Genomic DNA, 22,701 nt, shown 5'->3' on the forward strand with positions numbered 1-22,701 from the left:
TATAGTAGGTCAGGGCGTGACTGGGGGGGTTTTCTAGTTATTATTTTCTATGTGGGGTTCTAGTTTAGTTTTCTATTTTGGTGTTTGGTATGATTCCCAATTAGGAGGCAGCTGGCTATCATTGTCTCTAATTGGGGATCATATTTAAGTAGCATTTTTTCAACCTTCGTTTTATGGGATATTGTTTTGAGTTAGTGCAATTATGTGGAACTCAACATCCGCTGCGCCTTGGTCCGATAATGCTTTCAACGAACGTGACAATAATGACCATCGTTATGTTTGGAGGAAAAAGGGGAAGGCTTGCAAGCTGAAGAAAACCATCCCAACCGTGAAGCAGCATCATGTTGCGGTGGTGCTTTGCTGCAGGATGGACTGGTGCACTTCACAAAATAGATGGCATCATGAGGGAGGAAAATGATGTGGATATATTGAAGCAATATCTCAAGACATCATTCAGGAAGTTAAAGCTTTGTCACAAATGGGTCTTCCAAATGGACAATGACCCCAAGCATACTTCCAAAGTTGTGGCAAAATGGCTTAAGGACAACAAAGTCAAGGTATTGGGGTGGCCATCACAAAGCCCTGACCTCAATCCCATAGACAATGTGTGGGCAGAACTGAAAAAGTGTGTGTGAGCAAGGAAGCCTACAAACCTGATTCAGTTACACCAGCTCTGTCAGGAGGAATGGGCCAAAACGCTACCCAAAACATTTGACCCAAGTTAAACAATTTAAAGGCAATGCTACCAAATACTAATTGAGTGTATGTAAACTTGTGACCCACTAGGAATGTGATGAAAGAAATAAAAGCTGAAATAAATCACTCTACTATTATTCTGACATTTCACATTCTTAAAATAAAGTGGTGATCCTAACTGACCTAAGACAGGGATTTTTTACTAGGATTAAATGTCAGGAATTGTGAAAAACTGAGTTTAAATGTATTTGGCTAAGGGATATGTAAACATCAGACTTCAACTGTACATGCCACAACGAATTAGTCACGTTCCCCTGCTCAGAGGTTGCATGCAATGGTTGTGTACCACATCACCGACTCTGCAGTTGGTAACCAGATTGCTATAACATATGTGGTAAACTGATACGCAAAATACCTATCCAGGCGTTGTGAGATCTGGCAGGCGTAAACAACGTCTGAACAGAGGAACGAGCCCTTTGTTAGTCCACTGTGCTAAAGCCTAGGGTCCTAGGCGTTGACCTCTGGGAGTAAAGAGAAGTCTTCAGTCTCACTGAAATACCTCAGGCTACACTTGCAGGTTGGATGACGGTTTAATACAGAATTTTGAATGACACATTTCTTTTGAGACATTTCCTCATGTTCAACAGGATATTGTAGGCATAGTTACATGTAGGCATGTCCTTGAAAGTTTCAATTGGGGTAAATCCATTTGAATTCAATCACTTTTTGACAACACCCCTTTTGATTGGAACAAAACATTCCATACATATTTACCCATTGTAGAAGTGCTCAGAAAGTGATATTTTCAAGAGATAAAAAGGTGCTCAAAAGGTATGGAAGTCCAGAGAGGACATATGAATAAAAAAAAGTATTCCCTCGTTATGTTGAGATCATTAATTATTTTTCTCATGATCACAACATAACAAACGGTGCTTTGTTGAGATCACGAGAAACTCACGTAAATGGACACCATGTTTTATAGATCATTTTTACATTTTTTACATTTACAGAGTGGGTGAGCTTCACTCCTGACAGGCTGATCAGATTCAATTTCAGCCTCAGAGCTTGATCAGGATGTTCCCTCCTCGACACTGATTAAAGTAGATTTAACAAGTGACATCAATAAGGGATCATAGCTTTCACCTGGATTCACCTGGGCAGTCAATGTCATGGAAAGAGCAGGTGTACTTACTGTTTTGTACACTTAGTGTATATATACTTACGTCAACATTTTGAGATACTATCGGTATGTAATACATACCAGCATAGCCTGAAAAACATTTTGGGATCTCAAATTGTTCTGACATTTCTCACATAGAAACTTAATTGGGAGGAGGGATGTTTGATATGCTTTTTACATTTGCAATACAAACCATTAAAAAAAAAAAAACATGATGAAAGTGGCCATTGGCCCTTTTTTAGACCTATACATGCCACCTGTAAGACCCAATTATCGTAAATGATACTGACAACACCTTTGAGTCATTATACTCCTAAGTGTGCTCTATTAATAGTCATATCTCAAAAGTACTCTTTTTGAATTAGTTCATTTTTAGACATATGTATTGTTTTAAACAATATACTCTACAAGGATATCACATTTCCAGAATGGGCTCTCTGCTATCTGTGATAGGGGATTCCATGCCAGCATATCTAAACATTTTGAGATACTATCTCGTATGTCTGTTTGAAAATGGGCTAAATTCGACTCATAATCAATGTCCAGCACCCAAATTATTTTACCTGTTCAGGCGCCTAAACCGATCATGCTTCTTCACATGAAGGTGACATATCTGAGCATACAAGTGCACCACATTCAGTAATAAAATACAAGGCACGGAAAGGCAAACATCACTATATTTAAAAGTTGCTGTTTCCAAAGCACATCTCTGCTATTTCTAGAAAAACAAATACAGCATAGCAAATCACAACACATGTTTTCTGTAATGATGCAAATATAGGGCAATGTTTTCTACAAAAAAATATATATTTTACAGAAAATAAAAGTTGCACACCCTCAATACCCCTGTTTGTTATGGATGAAAAAAAAACACGTATTGTCATCAAATAGAAAAAGTAAGATGTCCACATAGGCCTATCTCAGCATATCTAATGAGTCAATAGCTGGCCATACCATGTATGATATCCAGAGGAAATCCCAAAATGATTTGTGCATGAAAGAAAAATATGGATTTCATATTTGTCCAATTATTAAGCATGTGCTGAAAACTCAGAAATCGTCCTTATTTTCAGCATATCAAAGAGCATATCAAGATTCTTATATGGACCTCAGCCAAGAGAAGCATATCTGGAATCAATTTAGCATATTACACTGAGCAAAAATATAAATGCAACATGTAAAGCGTTGGTCCCATGTTTCATGAGCTGAAATGAAATATCCCTAAAATGTTCCAGACGCACAAAAAGCCTATTTCTCTCAAATTTTGAACACACATTTGTTTACATCCCTGTTAGACTACTAGTCTGCCAACTCACTAACTACACAACTGAGTAGCTGATGTTTGGTGAGAATTTCTCATATAGTCAGTGATACTTAATAGCTAGCTTTTCAGCAAATTAAAGAATTCTCATCGCCTAGTAAGATTTAAGCAATTTATTTCGAACCTGGATCCACCTGACAGTTAGCCTACTGTGACAAAATTGTGCATAGCCATTGTCTTTTTAAAGAAATATAAAACTAAATGAAAACGGCAAAGAAAAAGACTTACCCAACTTGCAAAGAGGTCAGCGAGGGGTAACATGCAGTGCTTTAGCATACGGATCCACAAGAGGTCGCTATTCACCTTCAGGTTAGGCAAAACTGTACAAACTAGAAATAGTAATGGTGTATTTTTGTAGGTACCAACTCCGGCATGGTTCGTTAGACAAAGCCTAAGGGGAAATTAATGGAGTTATTTTTTGAGGGGGATAAACGCCAAAAATAAGGTATGTGGTAAATACAGACATAGATCATATGTTTTGTTTTATGAGAATCTTCATCAGTTAATGTCAATTTGTGAATTTTGAAGCATTTATGTAATAAACACCACAGGCTTCATGATTCAGAAAGGTGTGTTAAACGCAGAAAATACGGTCTGAGGTTATCTCAAACCCTACTCTTTCCCATTCATTTTCTCTATTGGGATGGCTGAACGAGTCGGAGGTAACACATTTCCGGGTTTTAGGAATACAACAAAGATGTTCTACTATCTGTGACTACAAGCTGGCGAGCTCTATATTGAAGGGTTGGTTGTTTAGCAACAAAACCGACACTTTCGCAACTACAGTATGGGGCAAAACAGATGGGGTTGGCTTAGATTGTTGACAACATGTAAACTATATTTCTCTGCAATGTTTATTGAAAACAAATACATTTGCACAATGAGCACCTGTTGTCTCTCAAATACATTGTTACAGTTGTTGGTTAGCTAGCTAATGAATTTTAGCTATATTAGCAATCATTAGAAATCAGTAAAAACACCTCACAACAAGATATGGTATCAAGAACAAGATTAAACTAGTTAAAACGAGGCACTTACGAGGCAGTTTCTTGTCATTGTTGGTAGCTATCTGATCATCCAGAATCACAACAACTCACAGACCTCTGCCCCATTGAAGCATGCTCATAGTTTTCGTGATGTTGTCAGCTAACCCATCTATGGCACAGTCTATTCAGGCAAAAGGGACTTATACACTTACCTCGTTAAAAAAAAATTGTCCTCAAAAGATCTCACTTCACCTCAACTTCAGGACAGAAGATGACATATACAACACTAGCTATATTATTGGATACTAAACTCAGCAAAAAAGAAAACGTCCTCTCACTGTCAACTGCGTTTATTATCAGCAAACTTAACATGTGTAAATATTTGTATGAACATAACAAGATTCAACAACTGAGACATAAACTGAAACAAGTTCCACAGATGTGACTAACAGAAACGGAATAATGTGTATCTGAACAAAGGGGGGAGGAACCAGCTGCATTAAGTACTGCAGTGCATCTCCTCCTCATGGCCTGCACCAGATTTGCCAGTTCTTGCTGTGAGATGTTACCCCACTCTTCCACCAAGGCACCTGCAAGTTCCCGGACATTTCTGGGGGGAATGGCCCTAGCCCTCACCCTCCGATCCAACAGGTCCCAGTCGTGCTCAATGGGATTGAGATGCTGCCTCTTCGCTGGCCATGGCAGAACACTGACATTCCTGTCTTGCAGGAAATCACACACAGAAAGAGCAATATGGCTGGTGGCATTGTCATGCTGGAGGGTCATGTCAGGATGAGCCTGCAGGAAGTGTACCACATGAGGGAGGAGGATGTCTTCCCTGTAACGCATAGCGTTGAGATTGCCTGCAATGACAACAAGTTCAGTCGATGACGGACACCACCCCAGACCATGACGGACCCTCCACTTCCAAATCGATCCGCGAATCCGACCATCACCCCTGGTGAGACAAAACCGCGACTCGTCAGTGAAGAGCACTTTTTGCCAGTCCTGTCTGGTCCAGCGACGGTAGGTTTCTGCCCATAGACATCGTTGTTGCAGGTGATGTCTGGTGAGGACCTGCCTTACAAGCCCTCAGTCCAGCCTCTCTCAGCCTATTGTGGACAGTCTGAACACTGATGGAGGGATTGTGCGTTCCTGGTGTAACTCGGGCAGTTGTTGTTGCCATCCTGGACCTGTCCCGCAGGTGTGATGTTCATTAATTGTTTATGGTTCATTGAACAAGCATTGGAAACAGTGTTTAAACCCATTACAATGAAGATCTGGGAAGATATTTGGATTTTTACGAATGATCTTCGAAAGACAGTTTCTTTTGTTGCGGAGTTTATAATTGGATAAAATTGCAGAGGTGTGACTAAATGACAGCAAACATATTCAGGAGCAGAAAAATGTCTCAGGGTTGACAAACTGGTGTCGGAGTAATGCCCTGTGTACTTATGGAGAAAAGGCAATGTGTCATTCAGTACACAGATAAAGTTGCCTGACGACTCAAACAGAATTCTTCCGAATTGCAAATAGTCTGGGTAGCCATTTGATTAGATGTTCAGGAGTTTTATGGCTTGGGGGTAGAAGCTGTTAAGAAGCCTCTTGGACCTAGACTTGGCGCTCCGTGACCGCTTGCCATGCGGTAGCAGAGAGAACAGTCTATAACTAGGGTGGCTGGGGTCTTTGACAATTTTTAGGGCCTTCCTCTGACACCGCCTGGTATAGAGGTCCTGGATGGCAGGAAGCTTGGCCTCAGTGATGTACTGGGCCGTACGCACCACCCTCTGTAGTGCCTTGCGGTCAGAGGCCGAGCAGTTGCCATATGAGGCAGTGATGCAACCTGTCAGGATGCTCTCGATAGTGCGACTGTAGAACATTTTGAGGATCTGAGGACCCATGCCAAATCTTTTCAGTCTCCTAGGGGGGAAAAGGTGTTATCATGCCCTCTTCACGACTGTCTTGGTGTGCTTGGGCCATGTTAGTCTGTTGGTGATGTGGACAGCAAGGAACTTGAAGCTCTCAACCTGCTCCACTATAGCCCCTTCGATGAGAATAGGGGCGTGCTCAGTCCTCCTTTTCCTGTAGTCCACAATCATCTCCTTAGTCTTGATCACGTTGAGGGAGATGTTATTGTCCTGGCACCACACGGCCAGGTCTCTGACCTCCTCCCTATCGGCTCTCTTGTCGTTGTCAGTTATCAGACATACTGCTGTTGTGTCATCGGCCAATTTAATGATGCTGTTGGAGTCGTGCCTGGCCGTGCAGTCATGAGTGAACAGGGAGTACAGGAGGGGACTGAGCACACACCCCAGAGGGGCCCCTGTGTTGAGGATCAGCGTGGCGAATGGGTTGTCACCTAGCCTTACCACCTGTGGGCGGCCCATCAGAAAGTCCAGGATCCAGTTGCAGAGCGAGGTGTTTAGTCCCAGGGTTCTTAGCTTATTGATGATCTTTGAGGGCACCATGGTATTGAACGCTGAGCAGTACTCAATGAATAGCATTCTCACATAGGTGTTCCTTTTGTCCAGGTTTGAAAGGGCAGTATGGAGTGAAATAGAGATTGCATAATCTGTGGATCTGTTAGGGCGGTATGAAAATTGGAGTGGGTCTATGATTTCTGGGATAATGGTGTTGATGAGAGCCATGACCCACATTTCAAAGCACTTCATGGCTACAGATGTGAGTGCTACGGGTTGGTAGTCATTTAGACAGCTAACCTTAGTGTTCTTGGGCACAGGGTCTATGGTGGTCTGCTTAAAACATGTTGCCATTACAGACTCGGACAGGGAGAGGTTGAAAATGACAGTGAAGACACTTGCCAGTTGGTCAGTTCTTGCTCGCAGTACACGTCCTGGTAATCCGTCTGGCCGTGCGGCCTTGTGAATGTTGACCTGTTTAAAGGTCTTACTCACATCGGCTGCGGAGAGCGTGATCACACAGTCATCCGGAACAGCTGGTGCTCTCATGCATGTTTCAGTGTTATTTGCCTCGAAGCGAGCATAGAAGTAGTTTAGCTCGTCTGGTAGGCTCGTGTCGCTGGGCAGCTCTCAGCTGTGCTTCCCTTTGTAGTCTGTAATGGTGTGCAAGCCCTGCCACATCTGACGAGCGTCGGAACCAGTGTAGTACGATTCGATCTTAGTCCTGTACGCTTTGCCTGTTTGTTGGTTTGTCGGAGGGCATAGCGGGATTTCTTATAAGCTTCGAGTTAGAGAGGGGCAGCTCTAGCCTTTAGCTCAGTGCGGATGTTGCCTGTAATCCATGGCTTCTGGTTGGGGTATGTACGTGCGGTCACTGTGGGAACGACGTCAGCGATGCACTTATTGATGAAGCCAATGAAGAATCCCGGAACATATTCCAGTCTTGTGCTAGCAAAACAGTCCTGTAGCTTAGCATCTGCTTCATCTGACCACTTTTTTATTGATCTCATACTTGAGTAAACGTAAAGATGCCTTAATAGAAAATTTGTAAACGTGAAAGTCACCCAGTAAAATACTACTTGAGTAAAAGTCTAAAAGTATTTGGTTTTAAATATACTTAAGTATCAAAAGTAAATCTAGTTGCTAAAATATGTAAGTATTAAAAGTAAAAGTAACAATAATTTAAAATTCCTTATATTAAGCAAACCAGACAGCGCAATTGTATTTATATTTACGTATAGCCAGGGTCACACTCCAACATCATTTACAAACAAAGCATTTGTATTTAGTGAGTCCACCAGATCAGAGGCAGTAGAGATGACCAGGGATGTTCTCTTGAGAAGTGTGCAAATTGGACCATTTTCTGTCCTGCTAAGCATTCAAAATGTAACAAATTATTTTGGCTGTCAGGGAAAATGTATGGAGTAAAAAGTACCACATTTTCTTTAGGAATGTAGTGAAGTAAAAAAATTGTAAAAACTATGTAGTAAAGTACAGATACCCCCAAAAACGACTTAAGTATTTTTACACCACTGGCTACATACTTCAGTTTGAGACTGCCATCGTTGTGATGTCAAAATGAGGGGTATTGGACAAAATAAAGTAATTAACGATTGAATCATCTCTAACCAATCAGAGTATCAAAGACAATGACACATTTTCAAACTGTCGTTTTACCTGAGATGCGTGCAGTTCACTTGAATGTTTGCTACGTACCGAACGGTTTGTACTAAGCGAAATGTTCTCAAAACGTTATTGTAAATTCATGAACAGACTTTGAGGTACGTTTGCTCCCATTTGGTGGGTGTGACTTGCAGCAATGAGTGGCGTATTTAAAGGGCAGTAGCCATGCTGACAGAGTTCCCTAACCTCTAAGATTTTCAACTGATCGTTCAGTACAACACCATTTCCGTTCAATTGAATGTCCCAGAACGTACAAACATACTGAACGCAGCCCAAAGGGAAAGGGGATATATAGTCAGTTGCACAACGCATATAACACAACCCCTCTGAATTAGAGAGCTGTGGGGGGCTGCTTTAATCAACGTTCAATGGCGCAATTGTTGAGGAGGTTAACTGCCTTGCAGCGACTCAGATCCAGACTTAATGGTTGAGTCCGGAATGGCATTACATAAAATTAGTTAACTCCGCTCACCCGGGGCACCAGGTCATGAAAAACAAACTTGACCATTGTGGAGAGTAAACGAATGTCCATGGGCGTGGTGTAGCGATTGGCCGGAGAAATTAGTTTGTGTAGCCAGGCAACAGATAAGGGGCAAAAAATATAATCTTTCATAGGCAATAGAGGGACTCTATTGAGACATATATTTAGAGAGTTAGTCCAACTTTTTGAATTGTTTGTATTTTTCAAATTCTAGACATTCAGTTACATAGCATTGTATTCTCCGTGTAATAATAATGGGGAGCTAACATGGCTGCCATAGAATGTTGAAGTGTCATGTAAATGCTTCATAATGCAGAACCCGCACTGGTCCAACTCTCACGGCTCTGCAGGGACTACTACATTGTCAATCTGCAGAATTCTGAGAGGAATACCAGACTTTTTAATATTTTTTATTAGCCACATATTTAATCTCTCCGTTCTGCTATAGGCCACATATTAGTCTGTTTTCTTAAGAAAAGGTCCCTTAGGAAGGCAGAGAAATCCCAATTCTAGTATTAGTTAGTGCAGTAATAATAACATTGGTACATTGGCTTTTAAATCGTCTACAGGTTTGAAACCCTGTTAAATCTGACTTGCCAAGGAAACATACTTTGTTAAATACCCATAGCATCACATTTAAAAAAAAATAATCCTGCAATTCTCTTTATTTGATGAGATAAAAACCCATCACATCTGTTCATAAAAGTACATTTTTATGTGACCACATTAGAATTTGAGGCCGCATGAGAACTTGGTGTCAACTTCTGTCTTCAAATAGGGTAACATAGTAACTCATCTATGTTCTGTTAAACTGTGTTTGCATTGTTATGTAATGTGTTGATGTCCAGTAGGCATTTGCATGAGTTCATCTCATTTACAAGAGGAGGAGACCTTGCAGATTGAGCCCTCTGACTGTCTCTCGCTGTTTGCTCTCTTGTATTTGTGCAACACTTTTTTCACAGCGGATGGTTTTTCACTGCGGCATAATCTCTGAGACAAAGGCTTTTCCTGAAACATGAGGGCCTTGGGCCTGTCCTGTATTCATGCTGCTGTTACTGTACTTTGTGAAATACAACCAAATGTCCATGTAATATAGACGGGTCAGACATGGATTACAGCTCCATGTGGTTTTCTTGGCTGATTTGCACTGTGAAATGGTTTATCTTGTGATTTGGGCCTTGTTTCTTCCTCTGTCCACAGCGCTTCTTTCTCCAGCCTGCCTGTGTGGAACAAAAGATTAGCAGCCAGGAAATGCCCCAGCCAATCAGCTGCAGCCTTACATCATGCCAGTGAGAGCAGGCCACTCACAGCCTGGCTTCTATCCTAGCAGCCCATCGGCCAGCCTGGAGAGCCGTGGCTATGCTCTGAGCAGGGTGAGGACTTAGAGGGCTGTTTGTCCTCCATGTTTTAACAAGCATTGACATATAACACACTGAGTTTGTTAGCCATGCATCCACAGAGGTAAGCTTGATTTTTTATTATTTCACTTCCTCTTTGATAAGCTACCAGCTACTGTATATGTTATGTGCCTCAGGAATACAGGTTTGTCTCATGGAGAGAGAAGGGGGGAGAGAGCCTGCTAGTCCCTAGAACACAGGAGTGGAGCCTGGCAGGAGAGCAGAGCACAGCAGGCTGCCTCTCTGCTGACTGTATATGTCTCTGGTCACATAGGGGATCAGCCTGTCTTCAGTCCTTTGTACAGAATATACCATGGCAAGAGGAATATATCCCTTTTGCAATAAGGCACAGGATTGATCAGTTTGGCTAGGTTGTTGTTGGGTTGTAAGGGTTTATGACTGTGTCACAGGCCTGTACATTCAAAATGGAAGGTGTGGGGAGGGGAGAGGGCCGTAGCAGGGCGAGAGAACATTCATTAGGGGATCCCAGTGGATTTAACAGATGGTAAAGAGACAGCTCAGCAATGACAGCACAGCAAGAATGATTTAGGCCTCAGAGTGGAATTAGTGCATGGCACTACTTTTAATCTTACACCCTCCAAGCAGGAAGTAGTCAATCAAGATGAACTATGATGGCTGTAGAGTCGGGGTGTTTTTCCAGACTACGGTTTATAACAATGGATAGTATTCACATTCTTGTTTTAGCATGTTGAATCATTGAACACGTTTCGTCTGGGTTTAAACCAACATATATAGTACTGTTTTTCTTATCAACTAGCTGAAATAAAATGTCTCCGAATGTTAGATTATATGCCTCAACAGTTTAGTATCTGGTGAGAAAATCTGCCTAATGTTATTTTTCAGTTCACAGCTTTCTCTTTGCTTTGGAGTGGCATCCATTTCAGAGAGCTTCCCCTTTCTGTGCCTCGGGTCTAGACACTCTGGGTGTTTGTATGTGAAGCCTGATGAAGGGAAGCAAGGCTGCTTCAGACAGAGCCTTGGACAAAAGTATATAATTATCCCAAAAAGGATATCAGAATCTCTACGTCTCTAGTGGAACTCATAGAATTGGCACACATAGACGAATGCTGTATGTCGGCAGATGTTTTGACAACAACCATGCAAAATGCTTGTCTGGCATGTAACGTCAACTGCCTCAAATTGAATTGCCTGAAAAACAGCTTCTATTACCAGGCCATCAGACTGTTTAACAGCCATCACTAGCCATCTACCAGGTGATACACACTCACTCACACAAAACACACACCTCATACTCATAAACGCATGCAGCAAAGCCTACTCACACACACAGCCAATGCTGCTGTGCCATGTTATAGAGACTTTAAACCACTGGACACTTTCGGTTTCACACGAAACAAGAAAACCATGTCATGCTGGCACTCATTTTTAATTATTCACCATACCTGAGTAGTCTGACCTTTCCTAACGACCTTCACCTTGTTCAGATTCATTCTCCATGTTAAACCATCATTGTTTTTGTCCATTATGATCTTAATGGAAGCATTAGTATTTATTTAACTACAAATAGAGATCTGGTACTGGTAGAAAAAAAAAAGTAATAGCAATACCACTGTTGGTTAAAAGTATAGACACATTGTTAAGCTCCAAGCCCTTAAGGATTTATTTGACCAGAGGTAATGCCAGTAGGACAGAAGTATTGGACAGGGAAAAGGGTGTTGGCACTGGCTGCATGTTCTTCAGTCTAAACCACAGCCGTCCATTTTGATTCCTGAGGCCTGTGACATTTTCAGCCCTGTCTTTGTAAGGCCCTTCCTGCATTCCTGTGAGCCGTCTACTGGTAAGCTGTGTGTGCTTTCTACAGCAGCTCGCCTCAGCCAGAGCCGTGTGTGTGCAGTGTGCTCAGCAGGCAGGGAGGGAATGTCTTCAAAATGGACGCCATACACACTGCCTCAGAGCCGTGGAGGAAGAGGGAGGGAATCTGATACGCTCCCTCTAAGCCTGTGTAACTGCATCCCCCATGTTTTAGAAAATGCACACAGCCAGTGAGGGCTATATGGACTTTGAGGGACTTGGTTGCAGAGGTTTTGTGAGAGTGAGGAGAAATCCTCTCTGCATTGCAGCACTGTGTCTGAGGAAAGAGGGGAGAAGATAGCCTGTGTGGCACACTAAGCCGGGCGCCCAATCAGGCAACTCCTCCGTGTGGCGCACAAACCAATCAGAAGCCCACAGCTGAGGTTAAAGATTGACAATCGCAGAGAGAGCAGCAGGAAGAGCAAGGCCCTTCTGGAAAATTCTGCTTTGTCTCATCCCCCACCGGCCTCACTAATTGAAAAAAAAAAAAAGGCTGAAGAATTCTGTGCGTAAAGAGGAAAAAGGTATGCTGTCAATTTCCTACATTGAAGCATGGGTTTTGTGTCAAGAGAGGGTATGGGAGGGGTGATATCACTATATTCATGAAAATAATGTATTTTCTGCAATGCTTTAACAACAGGAAGGGGTGTTGTTGGAAGATTGGGAGGCATTGATTTATTGTGTTTATTGTGTGTATCACTGTTCTCTCCCTCTGCTCTCCTGGCCTGTGGAGGAGGGGATGTAGCTGAGGGAGAAAATCTCTGTCTTTGCTGACAGGTTATGTCAGAGGTGGAGGCCAGTAAAGCCAATGCTCTGTCACTGCAGATGTAGCTGTCATTTTCTACCCGAGATGGAGAGGAGAACTAAGACAGAGAGGGGGGATAGAGAGGTGGTGGAAAAGGGACTACATTTGCTGCTCTAACAAGGAGCTGCTATCTTTGTATCCTGCACTCTCGCATTTTAATTATGCTGCTCTCCCCAAGAGCTAAATAAAAAGCTTATGAAATGGAACCCATCTGAGCTGTGAGACAGTAGCTTGTGCCTTGGCGTCAAAGAAAATGGCTGAAATAAGGGGATCGACACATTTGGTGTCTGAATAACAAGGAGGTTGATGTTGAGCTGATACTGATTAAAACAGTGGCTTTCCCACAAGAAAGTACTGTTTAAATTCACGGAAGTGTGCATTTAAATGATGCACATGCATAGGGCTGGGGCTATGTTTGTGCAAGACAAAGAAACAGGAATGTTTGAGTCGCTTCTTTCTTGAGGGATATGATGCGCATGAGTGTGATGTTGCATTTTAGGGGGTTTTAGGACTGTGGATAGTTCCATTATAGAGGGCATTGTAGTCACCATGCAGTTGTAGAGCTCCATTGCACCTGCCTCAGTTCAGCCTTGACCCATATCTCTCAGAAGTCTCAGTCATGGGACCTGAGGGTGGTGGGCTCAGGATTCATGGGTGACAGGAAGGAGAAGATCTATTGAGTTTAATGCATGATTGTTTTTCAAGTCATGTTGAAACTAGGACACATTTAGCTGTTGGTTACAAACCAGTAAGTTACATACAGTCCCATCCATGCCCAGTAATTTACAGTAGATGAGATGTCTGTATAATTTGTTAATCTGAGAAATCCCCTTTTAGCCTCACAGCCTGGTCTCATAGACTAGACGTAACATAATAAACACAAACCTCTTGACACTCAAATTAGTATGATATGGTTACATAAGACAGAAGGTTACTTTAAGCTGCAATGTGTAACTTTTTGAGCAACCTGACCAAATTCACATAGAAAGGTGAGTTATAGATATGTCATTCTCATTGAAAGCAAATCTAAGAAGTGGTAGATCTGTTCTATGTATCCCATATCTATGCGTCCGGTGCTTAAGTTAAATTTTTGCATCTTTTGTACACCAGATTCAAACATTGGTTATGGAAAATGTATTTCACAGTGGTTTAGATGATACATTGATTCTGTATACGATACTTGCTATTTTTGTCACATAAACTGAAATTAGGCAAACTATTAGAATTTTAGCAACCAGGAAATGGTGCAGCGATTTCTGCATAGTGTGTTTTTAAGGCTGGTCAGAGTGGGTGGGTGTATAACGTGAATGTCTAGCAACCCAAAGGTTGCGTGTTCGAATCTTATCAGACAACATTACAATTTTAACTACTTTGCAACTACTTAGTATGTTAGCTAACCCTAACCTTAACCCCTAACCCAAGCCACCTAGCTAATGTTAGCCACAACTAACATATCATATGTTTTCAAATTCATAACATATTGTACGAATTGCAATTCGTAACATATTGGATGAATTATACTTCGTAACATATCATACAAAATGGATGAGTCTTGGGGTGGCAGGTAGCCTACTGGTTAGAGTGTTGGGACATTAATCGAAAGGTTTCTAGATCAAATCCCCAAACTGACACTGTAAACATCTGTCGTTCTTCCCCATAACAAGGCAGTTAACCCACTGTTCCTAGGCCGTCATTGTAAATAATAATTTGTTCTTAACTGACTTGCCTGGTTTAATAAAAAAATGGACATCCATAAATGAATACATACCATATGGAATGTAGCATATCATATATCAATTGGAGTGTCCCGGATTTATATTTACTATGTTACGTCTACCCCTGAGTCCAGGTTGGACATCAATGCATAAGTGTGAGTTCACAGGTAAATAGGATTCAACACAATTTTATGAAATACATGGCTTCACAAAAGCATGTCTAATCCCTGAGACATTGTTCCAATGAGACAATGACAGATCATTGGTACCTTTTTTTGACCAGAAGTTGTTTTGAAGATGGGGAGAAGTACAGTGCAATCGGAAAGTATTCAGACCCCTTTCCTTTTTCCACATTTTGTTACATTACAGCCTTATTCTAAAATTGATTAAATACACACAATACCCCATAATGACAAATCAAAAACAGTTAAAAACAAATAAAACCAAATACCTTATTTTTATAACTATTCAGATCCTTTCCTGTGAGACTCGAAATTGAGCTCCGGTGCATCCTGTTTCCATTGATCATCCTTGAGATGTTTCTACAACTTGATTGGAGTTCACCTGCGGTAAATTAAATTGATTGGACATGATTATACAGTGGGGCAAAAAAGTATTTAGTCAGCCACCAATTGTGCAAGTTCTCCCACTTAAAAAGATGAGAGGCCTGTAATTTTCATCATAGGTACACTTCATGTCGGACAAAATTAGATTTTTTTTTCTCCAGAAAATCACATTTGTAGTATTTTTAATTTATTTGCAAATTATGGTGGAAAATAAGTATTTGGTCAATAACAAAAGTTTCTCAATACATTGTTATATATCCTTTGTTGGCAATGACAGAGGTCAAACGTTTTCTGTAAGTCTTCACAAGGTTTTCACACACTGTTGCTGGTATTTTGGCCCATTCCTCCATGCAGATCTCCTCTAGAGCAGTGATGTTTTGGGGCTGTTGCTGGACAACACGGACTTTCAATTCCCTCCAAAGATTTTCTATGGGGTTGAGATCTGGAGACTGGCCACTCCTTCGTTGCCCGGGCGGTGTGTTTGGGATCATTGTCATGCTGAAAGATCCAGCCACGTTTCATCTTCAATGCCCTTGCTGATGGAAGGAGGTTTTCACTCAAAATCTCACGATACATGGCCCCATTCATTCTTTCCTTTACACGGATCAGTCGTCCTGGGCCCTTTGCAGAAAAACAGCCCCAAAGCATGAAGTTTCCACCCCCATGCTTCACAATAGGTATGGTGTTCTTTGGATGCAACTCAGCATTCTTTGTCCTCCAAACACGACGAGTTGAGTTTTTACCAAAAAGTTATATTTTGGTTTCATCTGACCATATGACATTCTCCCAATCGTCTTCTGGATCATCCAAATGCTCTCTAGCAAACTTCAGACAGGCCTGGACACGTCTGGCACCGCAGGATTTGAGTCCCTGGCGTGGTAGTGTGTTACTGATGGTAGGCTTTGTTACTTTGGTCCCAGCTCTCTGCAGGTCATTCACTAGGTCCCCCCGTGTGGTTCTGGGATTTTTGCTCACCATTCTTGTGATCATTTTGACCCCACGGGGTGAGATCTTGTGTGGAGCCCCAGATCGAGGGAGATTATCAGTGGTCTTGTATGTCTTCCATTTCCTAATAATTGCTCCCACAGTTGATTTCTTCAAACCAAGCTGCTTACCTATTGCAGATTCAGTCTTCCCAGCCTGGTGCAGGCCTACAATTTTGTTTCTGGTGTCCTTTGACAGCTCTTCAGTCTTGGTCATAGTGGAGTTTGGAGTGTGACTGTTTGAGGTTGTGGACAGGTGTCTTTTATACTGATAACAAGTTCAAACAGGTGCCATTAATACAGGCAACGAGTGGAGGACAGAGGAGCCTCTTAAAGAAGAAGTTACAGGTCTGTGAGAGCCAGAAATCTTGCTTGTTTGTAGGTGACCAAATACTTATTTTCCACCATAATTTGCAAATAAATTCATAAAAATGATTTTCAGGATTTTTTTTCTTCTCATTTTGTCTGTCATAGTTGAAGTGTATCTATGATGAAAATTACAGGCCTCTCTCATCTTGGGAGAACTTGCACAATTGGTGGCTGACTAAATACTTTTTTGCCCCACTGTACATAAAAGCAGAAATGTCACTGTGGGCTTCTTCACGAAACCCAAACCAAAAACCAATTTGAATGTGTCACTCAGTTATCTATAGAGCCCTATCATCGTGGAATGCTCTGCCACCAGAGGTTACTCTGGCAAAAAGCAAGTTTAGCTTTAAAAAACTGATTTAAAAAACAGATTGCGTCGCAGCACCTCTCTTCGTTTAAAAAATAAAATCAAATTTAACTGTACTGTATTTAAGAATATAAAAAGGTAGAGTTGAAGTCGGAAGTTTACATACACCTTAGCCAAATACATTTAAACTCAGTTTTTCACATTTCCTGACATTTAATCCTAGTACAAATTCCCCGTCTTAGGTCAGTTAGGATCACCACGTTATTTTAAGAATGTTTAATGATTTATTTCAGATTTAATTTCTTTCATCACATCATTTTGCAACCTTTCATCACAGTGGGTTAGACGTTTACACACACTCAATAAATATTTGGTAGCATTGCCTTTAAACTGTTTTACTTGGGTCAACCATTTTGGGTAGCCTTCCACAAGCTTCCCACAATAAGTTGGGTGAATTTTGGCCCATTCCTCCTGACAGAGCTGGTGTAAGTGAGTCAGGTTTGAAGGACTTCTTGCTCGCGCACGCTTTTTCAGTTCTGCCACACAAATTTTCTATAGGATTGAGGTCCGGGCTTTGTGATGGTCACTCCAGTACCTTGACTTTGTTGTCCTTAAGCCATTTTGCCACAACTTTGGAAGCATGCTTGGGGTCATTGTCCATTTGGAAGACCCATTTTTTCCTTCAAACATATTGATGGTCATTATGGCCAAACAGTTTTATTATGTTTTTTATTATGTTGTTATGTTTCATCAGACCAGAAGATATTTCTCCAAAAAGTACGATCTTTGTCCCCATGTGCAGTTGCAAACCGTAGTCTGGCTTTTTTATGGCGGTTTTGGAGCAGTGGCTTCTTCCTTGCTGAGTGGCCTTTCAGGTTATGTCGATATAGGACTCGTTTTACTGTGGATATAGATAATTTTGTAACGTGTTTCCTCCAGCATCGTCACAAAGTGCTTTGCTGTTGTTCTGGGATTGATTTGCACTTTCGCACCAAAGTACGTTCATCTCTAGGAGACAGAACGAGTCTTCTTCCTGAGCGGTATGATGGCTGCGTGGTCCCATGGTGTTTATACTTGCGTACTATTGTTTGTATAGATGAAAATGGTACCTTCAGGCGTTTGGAAATTGCTCCCAAGGATGAACCAGACTTGTGGAGGTCAACAATTTTTTTCTTGGCTGATTTCTTTTGATTTTCCCATGATGTCAAGCAAAGAGGCACTGAGTTTGAAGATAGGCGTTGAAATACATCCACAGGTACACCTCTAATTGACTCAAATTATGTCAATTAGCCTATCAGAAGCTTCTAAAGCCATGACATCATTTTCTGGAATTTTCCAAGCTGTTTAAAGGCACAGTCAACTTAGTGTATGTAAACTTCTGACCCACTGGAATTGTGACGCAGTGAATTATAAGTGAAATAATCTGTCTGTGAACAATTGCTGGAAAAAATACTTGTGTCATGCACAAAGTAGATGTCCTAAACGACTTGCAAAAACTATAGTTTGTTAACAAGACATTTGTGGAGTGGAAGAAAAAAAAGTTTTAATGACTCAAACCTAAGTGTATGTAAACTTCTGAATTCAACTGTATGTACATTTTATTGTTGTGTCTTGGTGTCTTTCCTATATATAACTCTTACTTTTATTTTGTGTAATATCTTATGTTGTTCTTGTCTAACTGTTCTGTACTCTGTCATGTATTTGTATGTTTTGTGTGGACCCCAGGAAGAGTAGCTGCTCAATGTGCAGTAGCTAATGGGGATCCTAATTAACTAAACATGTCATTTGACCTAGTCTAATCACATTCTGTCAGTTTGTGACTCGGGAACTCTTAACATTGGAACACTGCTTTACTAGACATTAAGGGCAGCGCTAATTCATACAGGGAACCCGAGTGTTGGCTTCTGCGATGCATTAGCTGATGCATCAACTGACGTTGCATCATATTCTACAAACACTTCCTACCTTTAATATGGTGGTCTATTTAGCTGATCGGTTTTACTCACTCATTCTCTGCTACCTGTACTTCTGTTGGTTTCTTGATAGTATGTGGTTGCATTTTCTAGCACCCACCCCATCCTCCACCTTTTTGGTTCTGTTTCCTTCTTGCAGTGGGATTGGTATAGCTTAACTTGTGCCATGCCTGTAATTATCATTATTATCTTAACATGACACACGTAGTGAGCTACCCCAAAGGATCAGAGCCTAACGCCAAGACTAATGTATTACATGTTGTAATCTTTTTCTAATAAATGGTTAAATGAATACGTGGCGTTTCCTGTTTTGAAATTGCTTTACTAAACATTTTCCTTCTCCCAATAAGAGAGGGACTTTTTCTGGCCAGAGCTGGCACCCAAATGAACAGCGTGTGTCTGTGTCCAGTCAAAATTGGTTGAGACAGAGTTTGCTTCTGGGCCAAATGGACTCTCGCTCTAAGAAACACCCCATTGTAGTGAGACTGAGAGAGTGAGTCTCACTGCCAAGTGAGTCTGTGTTAAAGCAGATCTTTACAGCCAGACGGGATTATGTCTTTCCCCTGAAAATGATACTAGATCCACACAAATAAGATTTGTAAGACTTCAGCAGATGCTCTTATACAGTGTGATTTTATGATTGGTACCAAGTGCACACTGAACATACTGTGGATGAAGCTATGTCTGGTGAAAGCATAGCGAGTCAAACTGTAGAACGCATTGGATGAAATGATCTATGTTGGGAGTCTTTTTCTGTAGGTGTTGTCATAACAGGGCATTAATAGTGCCTCTTTTCCCTGCGTCAGTGTGGCTGAGGAGGAGGTGAAGACTGAGTCAGATGCAGTAGAGGGGATGGAGATCTCTACACGATCCAAAGGTGAGAAAAAAACACAAAGCTGAGCTATACTATTACTTATGATTGCCTATGCCTGTGTGTAGTATGTGGTGAAAGGGTTTATTTTATTGCTCCCATGTTGAGTGTACTGTATGTGTGCATGCATGTGTGTGTGTGTCTGGTACAGAGCTGAACGATACAAGGTACAAGATGGAGGCTAATGTGCTGTTTCTGTTCATATCGCTGTCATGTCTTATCGCTATGGCAACTGGTTTTATCTTCTGTACTGTATGAAAACAATGAACATCTACTGTTCTATGGCTAGTACATGCACCTTCTTCTTAGAAATATTGCATCTGTCATGTCTGACCTTTGACCCCTCTCTGCAGTTTCAGTCCCTGGGTTAGTGGAGCGAGCGGCGCAGAAACGAAAGGTGCCCAGCCCCCCTCACTCATCCAACGGTCACTCCCCTGCTGAGACCTCCTCCAGCCCGGTCAAAAAGAAGAAGAAACCAGGAGCAGTCAGCAGCAGTAAAGACCAGGTGCGACCTCCCCCTCCACTCTCCTCTGTGCTCACACTGTGAGGCTGCTGGGTTTACACTGCAGTTACACTGCAATATATCCTACTAAATAAAACTAGTAAACTTTCGGTTCCAATTGAGTCTTTTGGTATGCCATGGGACTATTTGATGTGTGTGAGACCAAGGGTTTATATTTTCTTATAGTGTTACAGTAAGCCTATATGTCCTAATACAATTGTTATCTAAATGATTATTGTTTCGTTAATGTGTGTTTGCATGCTTCATTTTGCCTACTGAAATCAAGAAATTGATTGAGTTTTCGGATATTGCTCAAAGAAAAACTGATGCAATTAATGTTTAACACTTTTAATCAGCTTTATAAATGGTCAATTATAATAGCAACATTGGTTTATAAGCCATGGATCAAAGCTTGTCTCAATGCAAAACAGTAATGGGTGTGGACCAAAACACAGTTTCTCAGATCCAATCATTAAGTGATACTAAAGGCTAGTTTCTCAAACTGATCCTTTTCACTGTCTTGACCTTTGAAAGGGGATTTGCAATATAATCTACAGTGATTCTCTTCCAGTTTGATAACAGAAATGATCAATTAATACACTTTTGAATGCCTTATGTTGCAACACAGGGTTCTAAGCAATCTGTACTTTGGACCGTTACTATGTAACTTCTGTTGATTCTAAAAAATGTTTTGCATGTTTGTGCTGCTCATGTAATCTCACGCCTAAATTAAATGTTGAACCCCTCCAACTTTCTCCTTCTCTTGCCTACATTTCAGTCAGAACTAAGACATGGTCCCTTTTACTATGCGAAGCAGCCAACACTCACCACAGACCCTGTTGATGTTGTACCGCAGGACGGCAGGAATGACTTTTACTGCTGGCTGTGCCACCGCGAGGGCCAGGTGCTCTGCTGTGAGCTCTGCCCGAGGGTGTACCACGCCAAGTGCCTCAAACTGCCCGCAGAGCCCGAGGGTGACTGGTTCTGCCCTGAGTGTGAGGTACTCGCTTGTGGGTGGGACTGGAAACCAGTTGTCTACTAGGAAGACAACTTTAAAATGCGTGGGAGGTTTGAGGCTGGGGGTTGAGTCCTGACTATGATGAAAGACATCCCTATTTATTGGAAGTTACAGGGTTGAGCAAAATCTTGGAGCTAAAAGAAATTCTGATCGTGTTGGTTTATGATGTTGTCAAGGTTGTAAAATGAGGCTTGATACTGAGAATATCCTTTGAGATGGCAAAATACCTTTGAAGCTAACATCTTTCGCTCTACCTCTTTTCTTTCAGAAAATAACAGTTGCTGAGTGCATAGAGACTCAGAGTAAAGCAATGACGATGCTAACACTAGACCAGCTGTCTTACCTGCTAAAGTTTGCACTCCAGAAGATGAAACAGCCAGGTGTAAGTGCACTGACCTCCCTCCTCTACCTGGCTGATTAGTCCCAGTAACACTATAAACAAATATCAGGTCTGTTCAACTGGATATAGTACGTATTGCAATGGCTTGTGCTTCTGCTTTCACCCTCCCCACATTGTCATGGAACAACTCTATTTAATTTCTACCTGTTCTAACTGTTGTCATTGACTAATTGTTTTGACAGGAGATATATTGGACTATTGAAGAATAGAGATAGATGTATTAGTAATGCCAATGCGAGTGAACAGAGCTCTCGCACAAACACAATGGAATGGTCTTGCGCTTGTTGATATGGTCTGATTCTAAGACTGCTTAATGCTTACTCATGGTTTTATTTTCCATCAGTGATGATGTCCATTGCCCCTGCCCTAATACACGGAGAACTGCACCCAGCCAAATGATTTCCTATACTCAGAGTCTGAAGTATCTTTTGGTGTTCTGGTTACAAAGTGGTTAGGAAGCTCTCTAACAACACTAAACCACCCCAAGCCTGTTTTCGCCAGTCTTCTCCTCTACAATGGCATAAAGAGAAAAGGGACCATTGAACCAAGGGTGCAGTTTGTAAAGCGTGGTGTGGTGAGGATACAGTTGCCCCTCTTACTCTTTTTCAGGACCAACCACGCTCGTCATCTCACTCCCCCCATGCAGCCGCCACGCAGAGAAAGGCTTTTAATTGGGTAATCAATCAAACACACTAAAAAAAGACCCCCCATCATATTTTCCGTTCGTTTTTTCCCCCTCCTGTTTGGAGTGTTCTTTTTGTTTTGTGTGTCTGTTTTTAGTTGCTGTCGTCTGTCCTGGGGTGGGAGAGTCTGGGTGATAAGGTGTGTGTGTCTGTGTCTGTGTGTGTGTGAGGTCATGCAGTTTAATCCTAAATTGAGATGCGTGCAAGGCAGGCCATTTGAAATCTTGACCTAAATTTTGAATTGATGCCAATTTGATATATTTACATGAAAGTTGTAGCTGTGCTTGTGTCTCAAGTTAGGATTTGGCCTAAGTGAGGCCTGTATTTGGAATATGAAGGTTAATTCACTGTGCACGTCTCTTGTATATCTTCTCCAGACGGAACCCTTCCAGAAGCCAGTATCTCTGGAACAGCATCCGGACTACGCAGAGTATATTTTTCACGCCATGGACCTCTGTACATTAGAGAAGGTTAATGTTCTCTGCTTATTTCTTTGGGGTTAGAACTACAAT

At 41.6% G+C, this 22,701-nt stretch overlaps 1 protein-coding gene across 12 annotated transcripts in view; it reads left to right on the forward strand.

The window, feature by feature from the left end:
- Positions 1 to 3,533: 3,533 nt before the first annotated feature.
- Positions 3,534 to 22,701, forward strand: part of LOC109890969 (protein kinase C-binding protein 1) — a 29,205-nt gene continuing 10,037 nt past the window's right edge. For 2 of the 12 annotated variants that reach the window (XM_031824970.1, XM_020483170.2), the window contains exons 1-8: positions 3,534 to 3,642; positions 9,968 to 10,228; positions 19,522 to 19,592; positions 19,940 to 20,091; positions 20,867 to 21,088; positions 21,375 to 21,488; positions 22,116 to 22,181; positions 22,567 to 22,659. In XM_031824970.1, coding sequence (XP_031680830.1) covers positions 10,215 to 10,228; positions 19,522 to 19,592; positions 19,940 to 20,091; positions 20,867 to 21,088; positions 21,375 to 21,488; positions 22,116 to 22,181; positions 22,567 to 22,659 — 732 coding nt within the window. In that variant the 5' untranslated portion in view covers positions 3,534 to 3,642; positions 9,968 to 10,214. Of the gene's footprint in view, positions 3,643 to 9,703; positions 10,229 to 12,266; positions 12,522 to 19,521; positions 19,593 to 19,939; positions 21,489 to 22,115; positions 22,182 to 22,566; positions 22,660 to 22,701 lie in introns of those variants that run through there. The other 10 variants (XM_031824977.1, XM_031824975.1, XM_020483174.2 and 7 more) reach the window with 8 other exon arrangements.

Source organism: Oncorhynchus kisutch, linkage group LG5, assembly GCF_002021735.2.
Source record: "Oncorhynchus kisutch isolate 150728-3 linkage group LG5, Okis_V2, whole genome shotgun sequence".
Lineage (NCBI taxonomy): Eukaryota > Metazoa > Chordata > Actinopteri > Salmoniformes > Salmonidae > Oncorhynchus > Oncorhynchus kisutch.